The sequence below is a fragment of the Canis aureus genome, chromosome 21 (genome assembly GCF_053574225.1).
Source record: "Canis aureus isolate CA01 chromosome 21, VMU_Caureus_v.1.0, whole genome shotgun sequence".
NCBI lineage: Eukaryota > Metazoa > Chordata > Mammalia > Carnivora > Canidae > Canis > Canis aureus.
In genome coordinates, this window is record NC_135631.1 from 12,515,606 (window position 1) to 12,532,635 (window position 17,030).

Genomic DNA, 17,030 nt, shown 5'->3' on the forward strand with positions numbered 1-17,030 from the left:
GCCAAAGGCAGATGCTCAACTGCTGAGCCACCCAGGTGTCCCCAATACTATGATATTTTGGCCTGAAGTGATAGGGTCACACTATTTAAGATACTGAGTGTTTTGGAAAGAAACAGTCCCTGAACAAGCCACTTGAGAACACAGAAGTGTCCTTTTCTGGTATCCTCAAAGTTCTGAATAAATGTTTTTATTTTATTTCTTATTTCAAAAACTTAGGTAGGAGCCCATCCTCCTGACAGCCAGGGTACTTTAGTAAGAAAAGGCACTCTTACTCTTAGACTTGCTGCCATACTGCACATTGAAATGGCATATATTTTGTGACTGCCAATTAATTATATTCCTACTTTCACTATTCTCTACAACTTTTTTTTTAAAATTTTATTTATTTATTCATGATAGACAGAGAGAGAGAGAGAGAGAGAGGCAGAGACACAGGCAGAGGGAGAAACAGGCTCCATGCCAGGAGCCTGACGCGGGACTCGATCCCAGGACTCCAGGATCGTGCCCTGGGCCAAAGGCAGGCGCTAAACCACTGAGCCACCCAGGGATCCCCTATTCTCCACAACTTAATCAAGATTAGAAGGCTGTCTACTAAATCTTTTCTGTTTATAAAGCAGTGTGTGGACTGACATTCAGATGCACCTTCTTTTAATCAAGTGACAGTACTCTTCTTGGCCAGTTACATCCAACACATCTTTGCCAGTCTAGACTGAGCTCACAAAACAATTATTAAATGAAAAAAAAAATCTCCTCTTCTCTGGAATAGTCTTTTAGTGATAAGGAGAATAAAGAGTTGTCAAGAACTTTTGCCTCATCTATGCATCACATATGTACCAAAAACTAATTTATTTTCTTTATGGCAGTGATTTTGCCCAATTAGAAAGTGAAATATACACCACCCTACAGGTAGCAGTACTTGCTTGCCCACACTGGGCCACCAATATAAGATATCCTTTGGTTTCCTCTGGTAATTTTGTGGATGACTTCATTAGTTCCTCAGCGATCTGCAATACTGGTACCTCTTTCTGGTTCAAGTTTTGGTCCCTTCTTTGAAGATAAATTAAAATGAATCCATTTCATATCAGAAAGAATTATAATTTGTATTTGTTTTGGAAAAACATGGGCTAGGGATACCTGGGTGGCTCAGTGGTTGAGCATCTGACTTTGGCTCAGGAAGTGATCCCAGAGTCCCGGGATTGAGTCCCACATCGGGCTCCCTACATGGACTACATGGAGCCTACTTCTCCCTCTGCCTACTCTGCCTCTCTGTGTCTCTCATGAATAAATAAAAAAAAAAAAAAAGAAAGAAAGAAAGAAAAACATGAGCTGGTTTAACTTAACAAGTCACTGCTTTAAAAAAAATGACATGAAGTTTTGATGGCTTCATGCCACTATTTGACATGGTTTCATTAAAAAGAATGCACTGAAGGCAGAAAGAAACAAATTGCTGGTCTAATAAAATCCAACTTTCAGATCTTCATCATCATATTAACTACCTGTCCACATTTTCCTTTTAGAGCTGCTTATGCGAAACTAAAAAATTAGCCAAACTAAAAAATTCTCGTCTAAGGGGGGACACACAAATTCACATTCTGTATTTGTACCAGTCCTGTTTGCTTCATAAGTTTGTAATTCTATCCTAAGTTGTAGTATAGATGTTACTATTTTCATCCCTACTTTTATGCTTCAATGAACAACTTTTGGGCTAATGATTCATTTGGGAATCTGGTGCAATGCAATGGTAGTAACAAAAATGCACATATAGTAACAATAACCTATAACATAAATAGCCCTTAGCTGAGTCAACAGGATGGACTTCTTAGAAATGTTGGCTGAAACAAACAAAACATAATTATCATGTGGAATGTAATGGGATATCTGGGAAAATGATCATTAATCTTACATTTCAAATTTGTAACATTTCATGAAATGCCTATATGCCAGCTCATGAATACTCACTCCAGGTCACACTCTTAATCTGCCTTAGGCCAAACTGACTTGGCAATATATTATTGAATAGTGAGGAAGCACAAGAAAAGGAAAATCAAGAAATTCAGAGTTAAGTATACCCTTCCCCCCGATTTATAAGAATAAGTCACATCTTATAGGCTAACCCATTCCTTTGGAGGTCTAAGCCTACCTGAGGGTTCTCCTCCCGTTTTGGTTTGGGTGCAGCAGGTGGAGTGATGGTACGGCTCTCTGTTTGTTTCTCATCTGTTTCTGTGTGGGATTTAATTGTCTAGGGAAGGAAAATTAAACGAAAATTCAGAATTCACTTTTTATTAAAAAAAAATGAAAACACAGTTTGACTGTACCCAACAAGGAAGAAAAAAACATACTCAAACTGGAAACATTAATAGAGGAGGTAATATGGATTACAATTTGGAAGGGGAAAAATAAAATGTAAGGCCCCAGTTGAAATAACTGTAAAACTAGAGTAGATGTGAATTTATAACTACAAGTCGAAATTATACAAAAAGAAAAGTCCACAGTTTAATTCCTATGTATAAAAACGACTATAGGTTGCTCTGATTTCACTGTATTTTAGGATATAGGGTCAGTTTTCCAGAAGCAAACTCACTCTTGTTACATTTGGGTTAAACTTCAGTCCACAGCAAGCATGCTTAAGATCTGAATAATGTAAACAAAAAATTGGACATACACTTTCTTCTATTTCTAATTCCATTCATAACCTAAGAGAAGATGCAGAACTACCCTCACCTGGGATATTTAACACCTGCCTGTATCATTCGTTAGAGGAGAGATGCATTTGTCCAGGAAAGGTCATCTTACAAGAGGCTGACACTCTGATTACCCCTAACCTTGTCTTCCAGATGCATCCATTCAAACAAAAGAACACCCATAGCATTATCATCTCTAAGCACAAATGGCAGCTAGCAAATTGAGCTTGCATTACTATTCTTATTATGACCTAATGGGTAATTCATTTTATGAAGCCCTCAGTAAATACTGAAATGATATTAGAACAGTGGATATAAAATTGTGAACATGAACCTAATTTACTTTTTCAAATTAAAAAAAATGTGGATGCTAATTGTCTTTCTGTATGGCAGCAAGCAATTAAATAAAGGAGAATGAAACTGTCTGATTATTGATGAAGGCAGCTTCGGTTCTATAAGCAGGACATCAAAAGTTCTCAAAAATTATCATGTTGTGAAATATGCTACCAGATCTGAAAAACAAATACAATCATAAAGATCTTTCACTTTCTTTCCTAGCCACTTCCATATTTTCCTCCTGCCTTATGTCAGCATCTGCCTTATCAGTACTATGGCAGCCACTGTTCTGAGACACAAATGCTGCCTGGTAATCTATTTTTCACCAATGCCTTGTCCTATTTCCTCCTCTATACGATAAGCTACTTGAGAGTACACATTGTTCTACACACATTTGCAGTCCTCTGTGCTACTGCAATGCCTTCTAGAACAAGCATTCACTTCACCTCTCACACACATATGGTTTTTTAACCAAAAAGGACACATTTCTCCATAAAACAAACCACCAAACACACCTACAAGGGGACACAATGGGAAAGTAGTTTCTAGTGTCATCTTTAAGGTCCTGGATGTCCAGAAAGCTTATTTTCACGGCTTTCTGAGTGAGGAAGGGCAGGAGTCTGAGAGAGGGAGGGATAAGAGGTCAACTGGAAGGGTTGCTGCTCCACTCCTAGGCTATATGAAGTTCCTTGAGGTCTCTTGGTTCCATCTCTATGGCTGAGTGACACATGTATGACGTCTCTGAGGAAAGGCAAACCAACTCCTCTCTACTAAGAAATTACTCGGTTCAAAATTTCTCTCTCACTCAATAAGAGTACAATTGTCTCAGAGTTGGAAAAAGAGCACCAAAAGCAGCTCCCCTCCCCCAAATAAAACAATTAAAACTCTGGAGAGAGGTCTTTCTCTCATGGAGCTGTTGCTCTGGGGAAACCAGGCCATTGTGTGATCAGTACTATGCAGAGGTCCATGTGGTGAGGAACTGAATCTCCTGTGCCAGCAGCCAGTGTGAAGTGAGGTCTTCCAACAACTATGTGACTTGAGTTTGGAAGTGAGTTAATCAGTCCCAGTTGAGCCTTGAGATGACTACAGCCCTGGCCAACTTGTTTGAATGCAAACTTGTGGGGGACCTTGAGCCAGAAGCACCCAGTTAGGATGCAAGCTGATTCCTGACCCTAGAGCAAGCTATATAGGATAGTAATATTTGTTGTTTTAAGCTGCTTAAACCAAAAACATTAGGGTTGAGGAGTGAGAAATGGCAGAACAGGGAGCTCTAAGAATTAGTCCTTCCACTGAAGCAATCATTAAGCTGGCAAAAACAGAATCAATTTTTCAGAATTCTGGAATCTAATAAAAACCTTACAGCAACCAGGGGGATACTTACTGAAGAAAGAGGCTGCTAAATTTCACTAAGAAAGCATTTTCCTTACCTACCTACAAACCTCTATTCCATAGCTTGGGCAGAGGCTTTGGGGATGGCAACTTGTGTTCCTAGTGTGGATTGTTGGTGCCAAGGGAAGCAACATGGACCTTGTTCTCAACAACCTGTGGTTGTGTATTTTGACCCATTTTGGTCAGAGGTTGACTTTTGTTTTGCCCACCTTAGAAAGTGGCTTTTGGGGTGGCCTCTGATAAAAGCATCTGAAGACATATGTTACCCATAGTCATCTAGTACATAGGATGGTAGATGGAGTATACAGGAGATAGATCCAAACCCCAGAAAGGAGGAGGTTGAGGAAGAAGATTCTTTGAAGGGATGTCACATATACCAGGGAATCGAGAGCGTACTGCATGTTCCCAGGGCTAGATGTATGCCCAGGAAAGATATGAGAGAACTCTAGGCTTACAATTCTGGCTGCTCTTTGAGATCTGTCCAAGAAACAGGTGAAGGCTAAGGCAGAGTGATAGATGGCCTGGCTTACCATTAAGAAGTACCCCTGCTCAGAGCCAATCTACAAAGATTGGGAAAGGTGTTTTTTCCTTTTCTTTTCTTTTTTTTTTTTTGTAATTTAGTTATTATTATTTGGTCTTTTTGGCTCCAGTTGTTTAAGGAAATCTGTTGGTTACTAGCTGATCTGAGACAACAGAACAGAGATTTCAGAGACTGTATGTGACAAGAAATACACTTTTTGCAAAAACAGTTTGGAAAAGGCACTAAAGAGACCTCAACAATCAATAACAGCAAACTCTGGGGTGGGAGGATAATTTAATTTCCAGAGTTATCACATTGTAATTTCAAAATGAACAGTTTAACAAAAAATTGGAAGGCATGCAAAGAAACTGGAAAGTATGGCCCATTTATAGGAAAAAAGAAATCAAGAGAAACTGGCCTTCATGAAACCCAGACGTTGGACTCTCTAGAGAAAGACTAAATGTCTTAAATATGCTCAAAAAGCTAATGGATACCATGGACAAAGAACTGAAGGAACCCAGGAGAACAATTTCTCACCAAAAAGAGACTATCAATACAGAGACAGAAAGTAGTGAAAGGAACTAAATAGAAACTCTGGAGCTGAAACATATAAAAGCTGAAATGAAAAATTCACTAGATGGGTTCAGACAAAAGAATTAGTGAACTTCAAGACAGGACAATGGAAATTATCCAGTTTGAGGAACAGAAAGGAAAAACATGAAGAAAAATGAACAGAGCCTATGAGACCTGTGGGACGTTATCAACATATGTGTTATGGGCTCCCGGGGGGAGAGAAGAGACAGAGAAAGCAGCATAAATAATACTTGAAGGAATAACAGCTCAAAATGTCCCAATTTGATGAAAGATAAGAATCTACACATCCAAGAAACTCAGTGACATCCATACAGAATAACCTAAAAGAGATTTGCAGTCTGGGGAACAATAGTAGAGTAGAAGGACCCTGAGCTCTCTCTGTCCCTACATTTACAACTAGATACCAACCACATCCAAGTCAATAAACTGGAGAACAATCTGAAGACTGGAAGAACAGAGTCCACAACTAAATAAACAGAAGCAGCTGGATCTGAAAGGTTAGGAGGTTCAGAAGGGTGGAAGTAGGCTGCCTGCGGAGGGAGGGAGATGGCATGTGGAGATGGCAGGGAAATGGGCCCTCGCATCAGGGAGCTCACATGTGGGAAGGCTGATCCCCACGATGTTTGGATTCAAAAACGGGACTGAATTCCCTAAGTTTTTTAAACCAGTGGGACTTGGGGCCTGGAGCTTTAGAAATTGGCTGGCTTAGCACTGAGAAAGCCAGAAGGGTGAGTGAAAGCTAAGTCAACACCCTTAAAGAGACAGAAGCCTGAGCCAAGAGGCAACATAAAAATGGCAATTTGCACAATACAGGGGACAAACGGGAGACATATCTGTTCATACTGATTGTGGAAGATGTTAGCGGACTTCTCCAAAAACAAAGGAGTTGGCAGGTGTGCCTTTTCCACCTCTCCACACCCGCCCCCCCAAAGCTGCAGGAGGCAGTGCTACACAGATGCTACCTAATCAGCTAGCAAGGCACAATACCCCAAAAGTTCTCCAGGTGACTGGCCCACTGCAAGCCTGCTAGCCTTGACCCTAGGCTAGAGACAGATTTTGTTAGTGTATATGCCCCACCCAGCCACTGTGTGCAGCATGCTCCACGGTCATGCACCAGGCCCACCCACACCCAGCCTCACTCCACTGGCCACCCCAGCATGCAGGCCCTGCAGCACTTTGGGAGATTCATCACAGAACTAGTGGCCCAGTGAAAATTGCACTACCACCACCATCACCCTCACAAGTTCCCCAGTGGGCACAACCCCTCAGGACTAGCCTGCCTGGATCCCACTGACACCTTAGGGAGCAAGCACAGCCTAGAGAGACAGGGCAGATGACTGCACTGAAAAGAAAAGTGACTTCAGACTCAACAGCAGGGCATAAGCAACACATAGGATACTCTTCTGAAGTGCCAGGTTCTGGGAAACAGGGGATACTGCACTGCAGGGCATTCTAGAACCTCTTCTTCATAAAGTCATGACTTTCAAGAACAGAAGGCAGAGCTGACTTTCTTAACACACAGGAACGGACAAAATGAGGAGACAGGCATTTACCCATCCCAAATGAAGGAATAAGACAAGGCCACAGCCAGAGATCTAAGCAAAACAGATGTAAGTAATATGCCTGAGAGAGAATTTAAAGCAACGATCACAAGGATACACACTGGACTGGAGAAAAGAATGGAAGATATGAATGAGACCCTTAACATAGAGATAAGGAACAACATAGCAGAGACAAACAGTTCACTAAATGAAATGAGAAACAGGTTTGATGTAATGAACAGCGGGATGGAAGAAGCAAGGGAACAAATCAGTGACCTATAACATAGAGTAATGGAAAGTAATCAAGCTCAACAAAAGAGAGATAAAAGAATTATGCAAAATGAGAATACACCTAGGGAACACAGTGACTTCATCAAATATAATACATTTGTATTATAGGGGTCCCAGAAAAAGAGAGAAAAGGAGGCAGAAAATTTATTTGAAGAAAAAATATTTGAAAACATCCCTAATCTAGGGATGGAATGTTCCCAAGAGGCACAGAGAACTCCCATCAAAATAACAAAAGCAGATTCACACTAAGACATATTTAAATTGGCAAGATACAGTGACAATGAAAAAAAATTAAAAGCAGCAAGACAAAAAGGAGTCAGTAACTTACACAGGAAAACCCATAAAGCTAGCCGGAGATTTTCAACAGAAACTTTGCAAGCCAGGGGAGAGTGGCATGATATATTCAAAGTGCTGAATGGGAAAAATCTGCAGCCAAGAATACTCTATCCTGCAAGATTACCATTCAGAATAGAAGGAAGATAAAGAGTTTCCCAGACAAACAAAAACTAAAAGAAAGAGTTCACGATCACTAAACCAGCCCTGCAAGAAGTATTAAAGGAGACTCTTTGAGTGGAAAGGAGAGATAAAAAGTGACAGTATAGAGGTAAGAAATGCAAAAACAGGAACAGTATTTCTGTAAAAGAAGTCAGTCAAGGAACTCATAAAAAAGGATATAAAATATAATAACATATAACTACAACATGGGGAGAAGAGAAAAAAATGGGTTCAAATTTAAATGCCTGTCAACCTAATATATATACTGCTATATGCAGAAGATGTTGTATGCAAACCTAATGGTAACCATGTATCAAAAACCACTAATAAATATGCTAAGAATAAAGAGAAAGAAATCCAAATATAACACTAAAAGAAATCAGCAGAACATGAAAGAAAGACAAGAGGGCATCAGAGACAATTCTCAGAAACAACCACTAAACAAGGAATAAATGGACAATTAATGTAATCTATTAATAATTACTTTATAAATGGACAAAATCCTCCAATCAAAAGACACAGGGTGACAGAGTGGATTAAAAAAAAAAAGGACCCATCTATATGCTGCCTACCAGAGACTCATTTTAGAACTAAAGATACCACCAGATTGAAAATGAGGGGATGAGGAAATATCTATCATGCAAAAGAAATGGATGTCAAAGAAAGCCAGAGTAGCAATACTTACATCAGATGAAAGACTTTAAAGATTCTTTACTTATTTGAATGACAGAGAGAGAGACTGGGTGCATTGAGTGAGGGGAGGGGCAGAAGGAGAGGGAGAGTGAGAATCTTAAGCAGGCTCCATGCTCAGCACAGAACCCAATGTAGGGCTCAATCTCACAACCCTGAGATCATGACCTGACCCAAAACCAAGAATCAGATGTTTAACTGACTGAGCCACCCAGGAGTCAGATAAAAGACTTTAAAACAAAGCTGTAACAAGAGACAAAGAAGGACACTCTATAATAATAAAGGGGACAATCTAACAAGGACAGGACAACTGTAATTTTTTATGTACCCAACATAGGAGCACTCAAATACCACAAGTTTATAACAAACATAAAGGAACTAATTGATAAAATCCATATAATATAATAGCAGTAGGGAACTTTAATACCCCACTTAACATTGATGGACAGATCATCCAAGCAGAAAATCAACAAGGAAACAGTGGATTTGAGTAACACACTGGAACAGATGGATTTTAACAGACATATTCAGAACATTTCATCCTAAAACAGAAGAATACACATTTTTTTCAAGTGCACACAAAAAATTCTCCAGAATAGATCATATATGAGCCCACAAAACAAGCCTCTACAAATTCAAGACTGTAGTTCTACCATGCATATTTTCTGACTACAACACTATGAAACTGGAAGTCAACCACAATCTGGAAAGACCACAGAATCCTGGGAGGTTAAATAACATGCAACTAAACAAAGAATGAGTCAACCAGGAAATAAAGGAAGAAATGAAAACGTACATAGAAACATATTAAAATGAAAATGTAACAGTCCAAAACCTTTGGGATGCAGCAAAAGCAGTTCTAAGAGGGAAGTATATAGCAATACAGGTCTACCTCAAAGAGTAAGAAAAAACTCAAATAAAAAAACCTAAGCTTACACCTAAAGGAGCTAGAAAAAGAACAGTAAACAAAACCTAGCACCAGCAGAAGGAAAGAAATAATAAAGATCATAGCAGATATAAATGATATAGAAACTAAAAAAAAAAAAATGATTAGAATAGATCAATGATACCAGGAGCTGGTTCTTTGAAAAAAAATCAATAAAATTGATAAACCCTTAGCCAGACTTATCAAGAAAAAAACATAAAGGACCCAAGTAAATGAAATCACAAATGAAATAGGAGAAATAACCACCAAAACCACAGAAATACAAACAATTAAAGGTAATATTATGAAAAACTATATGTGAAGTAGATAAATTCCTAGAAACTATATTAACTACCAAAATTGAAACAGGAAGAAACAGAAAGTTTGAACAGACCAATAATCAGCAAAGAAACTGAATCAGTAATGAAAAAACTCCCAATAAATAAAAGTCTAGGACCAGATGACTTCACAGGCGAATTCTATCAAACATTTAAAGAAGATTTAATAACTCTTCTTCTCTATTCCAAAAAGTAGAAAAAGAAGGAAAACTTGCAGATTCATTCTATGACATCCACATTATCCTGATACCAAAACTGAATAAGGACATCACTTAAAAAGAGAACTACAGACCACTATCCATGACGAACATGGATGTAAAAATCCTCCACAATATACTAGCAAAACAATTTCAACAATACATTAAAAAATTATTCATGGGGTGCCTACGTGGCTCAGCTGGTTGAGCATCTGCCTTTGGCTGAATTTGTAATCCCAGCGTCCTGGGATCAAGACCCTCACTGGACTCTGCTCAGCACAGAGCCTGCTTCTCCCTCTCTCTCTCTGCCTACTGCTCCACCTACTTGTGCTCCCTATCAAATAAAGAAATAAAATCTTTAAAAAAATAATCCACCACCATGACCAAGTGGGACTTATTCCTGGGTTGCAAGGGTGGGCCAATATTCACAAATCAATCAACGTGATACATCACATCAATAAAAGAAAGGATAAGAACCATATGATCATTTCAACATATGCAGAAAAAGCTTTTTTTTTTTTAAGAATATGCTCAGAAAAAGCATTTGACAAAGTACAACAACATCCATTCACGATAAAAACCCTCAACAAAGTAGGCTTAGAGGGAACATACCTCAACATAATAAAGGCCGTATATGAAAAACCCACAGCTAACATCACCCTCAATGGGGAAAAAAATGAGAGCTTTTTCAAGATAATCAGGAACAAGATAAGGATGTCTACTCTCACCACTTTTATTCAACATAGTATTGGAAGTCCTAGCCACAGCAATCAGACAAGAAAAAGAAATAAGTGTCATTCAAATTGGTAAGGAAAAAGTAAAAATTTCACTATTTGCAAATGACATATCCTATAAAGGGTTAGTATCCAAAATATATAAAGAACTTATAAAACTCAACATCCAAAAAACAAATAATCCAATTTAGAAATGGGCAGAAGATATGAACAGACATTTCACCAAAGAAGACATCTAGATGGCCAACAGACACATGAAAAGATGTTCATCATCACCTATAAATCAAAACTACAATAGGATACACCTCACACCTATTAGAATGGCTAAAATTAAAAACACAAGAGACAACAACAGTTGACGAGGAAGTGGAGAAAAAGGAAACTTCTTGCACCATTGGTGGGAATGCAAACTGGTATGGCCACTCTAGAAAATAGTATAGAGGTTTCTCAGAAAGTTAAAAGCAGAACTACCCTATAATCCAGCAATCTCACTGCTGTGTATTTATCTAAATAACACAAAGACATGAATTCAAAGGGTAACTAACATGCATCCCTACGTTGGATGAATGGATAAAAGGAGTGTGGTGTGTGTGTGTGTGTGTGTGTGTGTGTGTGTGTGTATTCACAATGGAATATTATTCAGCCATAAAAAGAATCTTGGCATTTTCAATGATACGGATGGAACTAGAGAATATAATGCTACATGAAATAAGTCAGAGAAAGACAAATAACATATGATTTCATTCATATGTGGAATTAAAAAAATAAAACAAATGAACAAAGGAGAGAGAAAGAGAAATGAAGAAATAAATTCTTAATTATAGAGAACAAATTTATGGTTACCAGAGGACAGAGGGTGGCAGATAAGTTAAATAAATGAAGGGGATTAAGGAGTGCACTTGTTGTGATGAGCACCAGGTGATGTACGGAACTGTTGAATCATTATATCGTACTCCTAAAACTAATATAATGCTGTATATTAACAAAATTAAAACAAAAATAATAAAATTTTAAAAATAAAATCTGTTGCCGTAAAAAAGAAATTAAAAATAAATAAATAAAAGATCCACAGTGAGACACTTTGTAGTCATACCGTTGAAAGCCAAAGGCAAAGAGAAAATCTTGAGAGCAGTAAGACATAAGTGATGGATCACATAGAAGAGGTCCTCAAAATCGTTAGCAGCGAACTTTTCCTCAAAATCAGAGACCAGAGACAGTGGGACTGCATATTTAAAATGCTAAAAGAAAATCACTATCAACCAAGAATGCTATATCCTGCAAAAAGCTAAGAAAGTTAACTACTAGTAGATCTGACATAAAGGAAATCCTGAAGGGAGTTCTTTAGGCTGAAGTGAAAAGACACTAGACGGTAACTTAAAGCAAAGAAATAAGAATTACAGTAAAGGAAACTATACAGATAAAAAAATCTGTATAAAAACTATACAGATAAAAATAGAACCCAGTATTATTTTATCTCTGATTTGTAACTTCTCTTTTTTTTCCTATGAGATTTAAAAGAGAAATGCATAGAATAATAATTATAAATCTATATTAGTGGGCATTACAATGTATAAAGATGTAATTTGTGACAATAACATAAGGGGGGGCAGAACTATATAGGAACAGAGTTTTTGTATACTATTAAAGTTGAGGTGGTATCAACTTAATTGTTAAAAATTTATGAATGTTAACTATAATCCCCATGGTAACCACTAAGAAAATAACTAAAATATACACAGAAAAGGCAATGAGGGCATCAAAAGTGTGCATTAGAAAGAAAAACCAAACATAAGAGAAGGCAGAGGAACTGAAGAACAAAGAAGACATAAGACATAAGCCAGGTAGAAAACAAACAGCAAAATGGTGTCCTTTCTTATCAGCAATCACTTTATTTTATTCTTTTTAAAGATTTTATTTATTTATTCATGAGAAACACAGAGAGAGGCAGAGACAGAGGCAGAAGGAGAAGCAGGCTCCCTTTGGGAAGTCCGATGTGGGACTCAATCCCGGGACTCTGGGATCACAACCTGAGCCAAAGGCAGACACTCAACACTGAGCCCCCGAGGTGTCACATCAGCAATCACTTGAAATGTAACTGGGTTAAACCTACTAATTAAAAGACAGAGAGTGGCAGAATGGATAAAAAGACAAAAACCAAATAATCATGATCCGATATACATGCCTTCTCGAATAGACTCATCTTAGAGCCAAATATACAAAAAGGCTGAAAGTCAAAGAATGAAAAAAGATATTCCATGCAAATAGTAACCAAAAGAGTACAGGGATGGCTATGCTAATATAAAACAAAATCCGCTTTAAGTCAAAAATTGTTACAGGAGACAAGGAAAGTCATTATACATTAATAAAAGGGTCAAGTCATGAAGCAGATATGACAATTTTAAATATATATGCACCAAACAACAGTCTCAAATATATGAAGCAAATATTGACAGAACTGAATGAAGAAATAAAAGTTCTATAATAATAATTGGAGACTTTAATACTTTGCTTTTAAAGAATGGAAAGAACATGTATAAAAGATCAGTAAGGAGGGGTACATGGGTATCTCAGTCGGTTATGCATCTGACTTCCACTCAGGTCATGATCTCAGAGTCCTGGGACTGAGCCCAGCATTGGGCTCTCCACTCAGTGGGGAGTCTGTTTCTCCCTCTTCCTTTGCCCCCTGCCCCCAACTGAGAGCTCCTACTGTTTTTCAAGAAATTAAATAAAATCTTTTAAAAAATAAAGTCAGGAATCCCCGGGTGGCTCAGCGGTTTAGCGCCTGCCTTTGGCCCAGGGTGTGATCCTGGAGACCCAGGATCAAGTCCCATATCCGGCTCCTGGCATGGAGCCTGCTTCTCCCTCTGCCTGTGTCTCTGCCTCTCTCTCTGTGTCTTTCATGAATGAATAAATAAATAAAATCTTTAAAAAAGAAAGTCAGTAAGGAAACAGAGGACTTAAAAAACACTGTAAATCAACTAGATCTAACTGATGTACAAAAAGGCCAGTTCATTCAACAATGTAATGTGTAATACAGAGTACACATTCTCTTCAAGTACACATGAAACATTCTCCAGGACAATGTTTTAGTCCACAAACAAATCCTAATAAAATTTAAAAGACAGAAAGTATCTTCTCTGACCACAACATCAACAAGCTAGAAATCAATGATAAAGGAAAATTATCAAACCTAAAAATATGTGGAAACTAAATAACACACTCCTAAAACAACCAATGGGTCAAAGAAGAAATAGCCAGAGAAATTGGAAAATACTTTGAGAGGAATGAAAATGAAAACTCAATATATCCTAACTGATGTGATGCAGTGAAAGTAGTGCTCAGGAGGAAACTTATAACTCTAACAGTTTATATTAAAAAATAAGAAAGCTCTCAGACCAATAACCTCATTTTAAACCTTAAACAATTAGAAAAACCTTAAGGAACTAGAAAAAGAACTAAGCCCAAAGCTAGAAGAAGAAAGAAAATAATAAAAGTTACAGAGTAAATAAATGAAATGGAGAACACAAAAACAACAGAATTAATGAAACCAAAAGTTGATTCTTTGAAAAGATCAACAAAATTGAGAAACCTTTAGTTGGACAGACTAAGAGAAAAAAAAAGAGAAAGGAGACAAAAATCATAAAAATCATAAATAGAAGTGGGGACGTTACTACCAATCTTATAGAAATAAAAAGGATTAAAAGAGAGTACACTGAGGAATTACCAACAAATTAAATAATGTAGGTGTAATGAGCAAATTCCTATGAACACACAAATTACCAAAACTGATTCAAGAAGAAATGGAAAATCTCAACAAACCTGTAATATCTAAAGAAATTGAAACAGAAAAAAAGAAAAAGAAAAAAAAAAGAAATTGAAACAGTAATTAAAATCCCCCCAAAAAGTCCAGAACCAGACAGCTTCACTGGTGAATTCTACCAAACATTTAAAAGTACTAACACTTCCTAACTTGTTCTATGAAGCCAGCATTACATTGATACCAAAACCAACCAAAGACATCACAAAAAAAGAAAATTACAGACCAATGTCTCTTATGAATATAGTGAAAAATTCTTTTTTTTTTTAAAGATTTTATTTATTTATTCATGAGAGACTGAGAGAGAAGCAAAGACATAGGCAGAGGGAGAAGCAAGCTCCTTGCAGGGAGCCCAATGTGGGATTCGATCCCAGGACGCTGGGATCACGCCCTGAGCTGAAAGCAGACACTCAATTGCGGACTCACTCAGGCATCCCAGAGCCACCCAGGTGTCCCTATAGTGAAAAATTCTTAATAAAATACTAGCAAACTGAATCTAATAGCGTATTAAACGGATGATACAAGGGCGCCTGGGTGGCTCAGTCAGTTGAGTGTCCTACTCTTGGTTTGTCTTCAGTTGTGATCTCAGGATAGTGAGACTGAGCCCCTTGACAGGCTCTGTGTTCAGTGCGGACTCTACTTGGGATTTTTTCCCTCTTCCTCTCCTGCCCCCTTTGCCTCTCCCCCCACATCCCCGTGTGTGCATGCCCTCTCTACTAAGTAAATAAAATCTTTTTTTTAAATTTTTTTTAATTTTTATTTATTTATGATAGTCACAGAGAGAGAGAGAGAGAGAGGCAGAGACACAGGCAGAGGGAGAAGCAGGCTCCATGCACCGCGAGCCTGATGTGGGATTCGATCCCGGGTCTCCAGGATCACGCCCTGGGCCAAAGGCAGGCGCCAAACCGCTGCGCCACCCAGGGATCCCTCTACTAAGTAAATAAAATCTTAAGAAAATAAAAGGATGATACACCATGATAAAGTAGAACTTATCCTAGGAATGAAAGGAATGGAATACACCACATTAATAAATGAGGGCAACCCCCAAACACACAACAATCATCTCAATTAATGAAGAAAAAGCAACTGAACACTCACTCATGATAAAATACTCAGAAATCTAGGAATAGAAGGAAACTTCCTCAACTTTATAAAGGGCATTAATGAGAAGCCGCAGCTAATATCATACTCAATGGCGAAAGACTGAAAGCTTGCCCTCTGAGATAGAGAACAAGAGAAGTATGCCCATTTTCATCAGTGCTACTTAACATTGTAGTGGAAGTTCTAGCCAGAGCAATGAGACAAGAAAAGACATAAGTGGCATCCAAATCAAAGGACAATCTTACATATATAGAAATCCCAAAGAATCCACAAACTACTAGAACTAGTAAGAAAACTCAGCAAAGTTGCAAGGTACAAGATGAACAAAGAATCAGCTGATTTCTATATAACAGTAATGAACAACTGTAATTGGAAATTAAGAAAACAATTATATTTATAATAGCATCCAAAAGAATAAAATACCTAGGAATACATTTAAGGAGATAAAAGACTTGTGCACTGCAAACTCTAAAACAATGCTGAAAGAAATAAAGAAAACCTAAATAAATGGAAAGACATCCATGTTCAAGAACTGGAAGATTTAATACTGTGAAAGTAACAATACAATGCAAAGCAATCTACGGATTCAATATAATTCCTATTAAAATTCCAACAGCCTTTTCTTGGCAGAAGAATTGAGAAGGTCAATTCTCAAATTCATGTAAGAATTGCAAGGAACCCTGAATAGCCAAAGCAATATTGAATAATAAAAACGTTGGAGGACTCACCCTTCCCAATTTCAAAACTTACTACAAAATTACAGTAATGAAGAGAGTGTGGTTGGTACTGGCACAAAGATAGATCTACAGACCAACAGAACAGGATTGAGAGTCCAGAAATAAATCCGTACATCAATGGCCAACTGGTTTTCAACAATAGTGCCATGATCATTCAAATGGGCAAAGTCTCTTCAACAAATGGTGCCAGAAGAATCGGATATCCACATGCAAAAGAATGAAGTTGGGCCCTTATCTCACACTCTAGACAAAAATTAAGTCAAAATGAACTACTAACCTAAATATAAGCCAAAACCATACGACTTCTTAGAAGAAAAATTAAGAGTAAATCTTCATTTTCTTAATGTGGCCATGGATTCCTAGATAGGACACAACAACACAACAAAGAAAAAAGAGATACTCTAGACTTCATCAAAATTAAACAGTTTTATCAAAGGACACTACTCATAAAATTTGGAAAATACAGGCTTCCAGAAAATAAAAAGTGAAAAGACAACCTACAAAATGGGAGAAAATACTTACAAATCATATATCTGATAAGAGTCTAGTATTCAGATTATACAAAGAACTCTTACAACTCAACAACAAAAAGACAAACAATCCAATATAGGAAGTGGCAAAGAACTTGGATATTTCTCTAAAGA

At 37.6% G+C, this 17,030-nt stretch overlaps 1 protein-coding gene across 18 annotated transcripts in view; it reads right to left on the reverse strand.

The window, feature by feature from the left end:
- PHF21A (PHD finger protein 21A) overlaps window positions 1-17,030 on the reverse strand; it is a 196,928-nt gene that overhangs the window by 19,804 nt on the left and 160,094 nt on the right. For all 18 annotated transcript variants that reach the window (XM_077863021.1, XM_077863020.1, XM_077863034.1 and 15 more), the window contains one exon: window positions 2,141-2,239. In XM_077863021.1, the coding sequence (XP_077719147.1) occupies window positions 2,141-2,239 (99 nt within the window). The remainder of the gene's footprint in view (window positions 1-2,140; window positions 2,240-17,030) is intronic.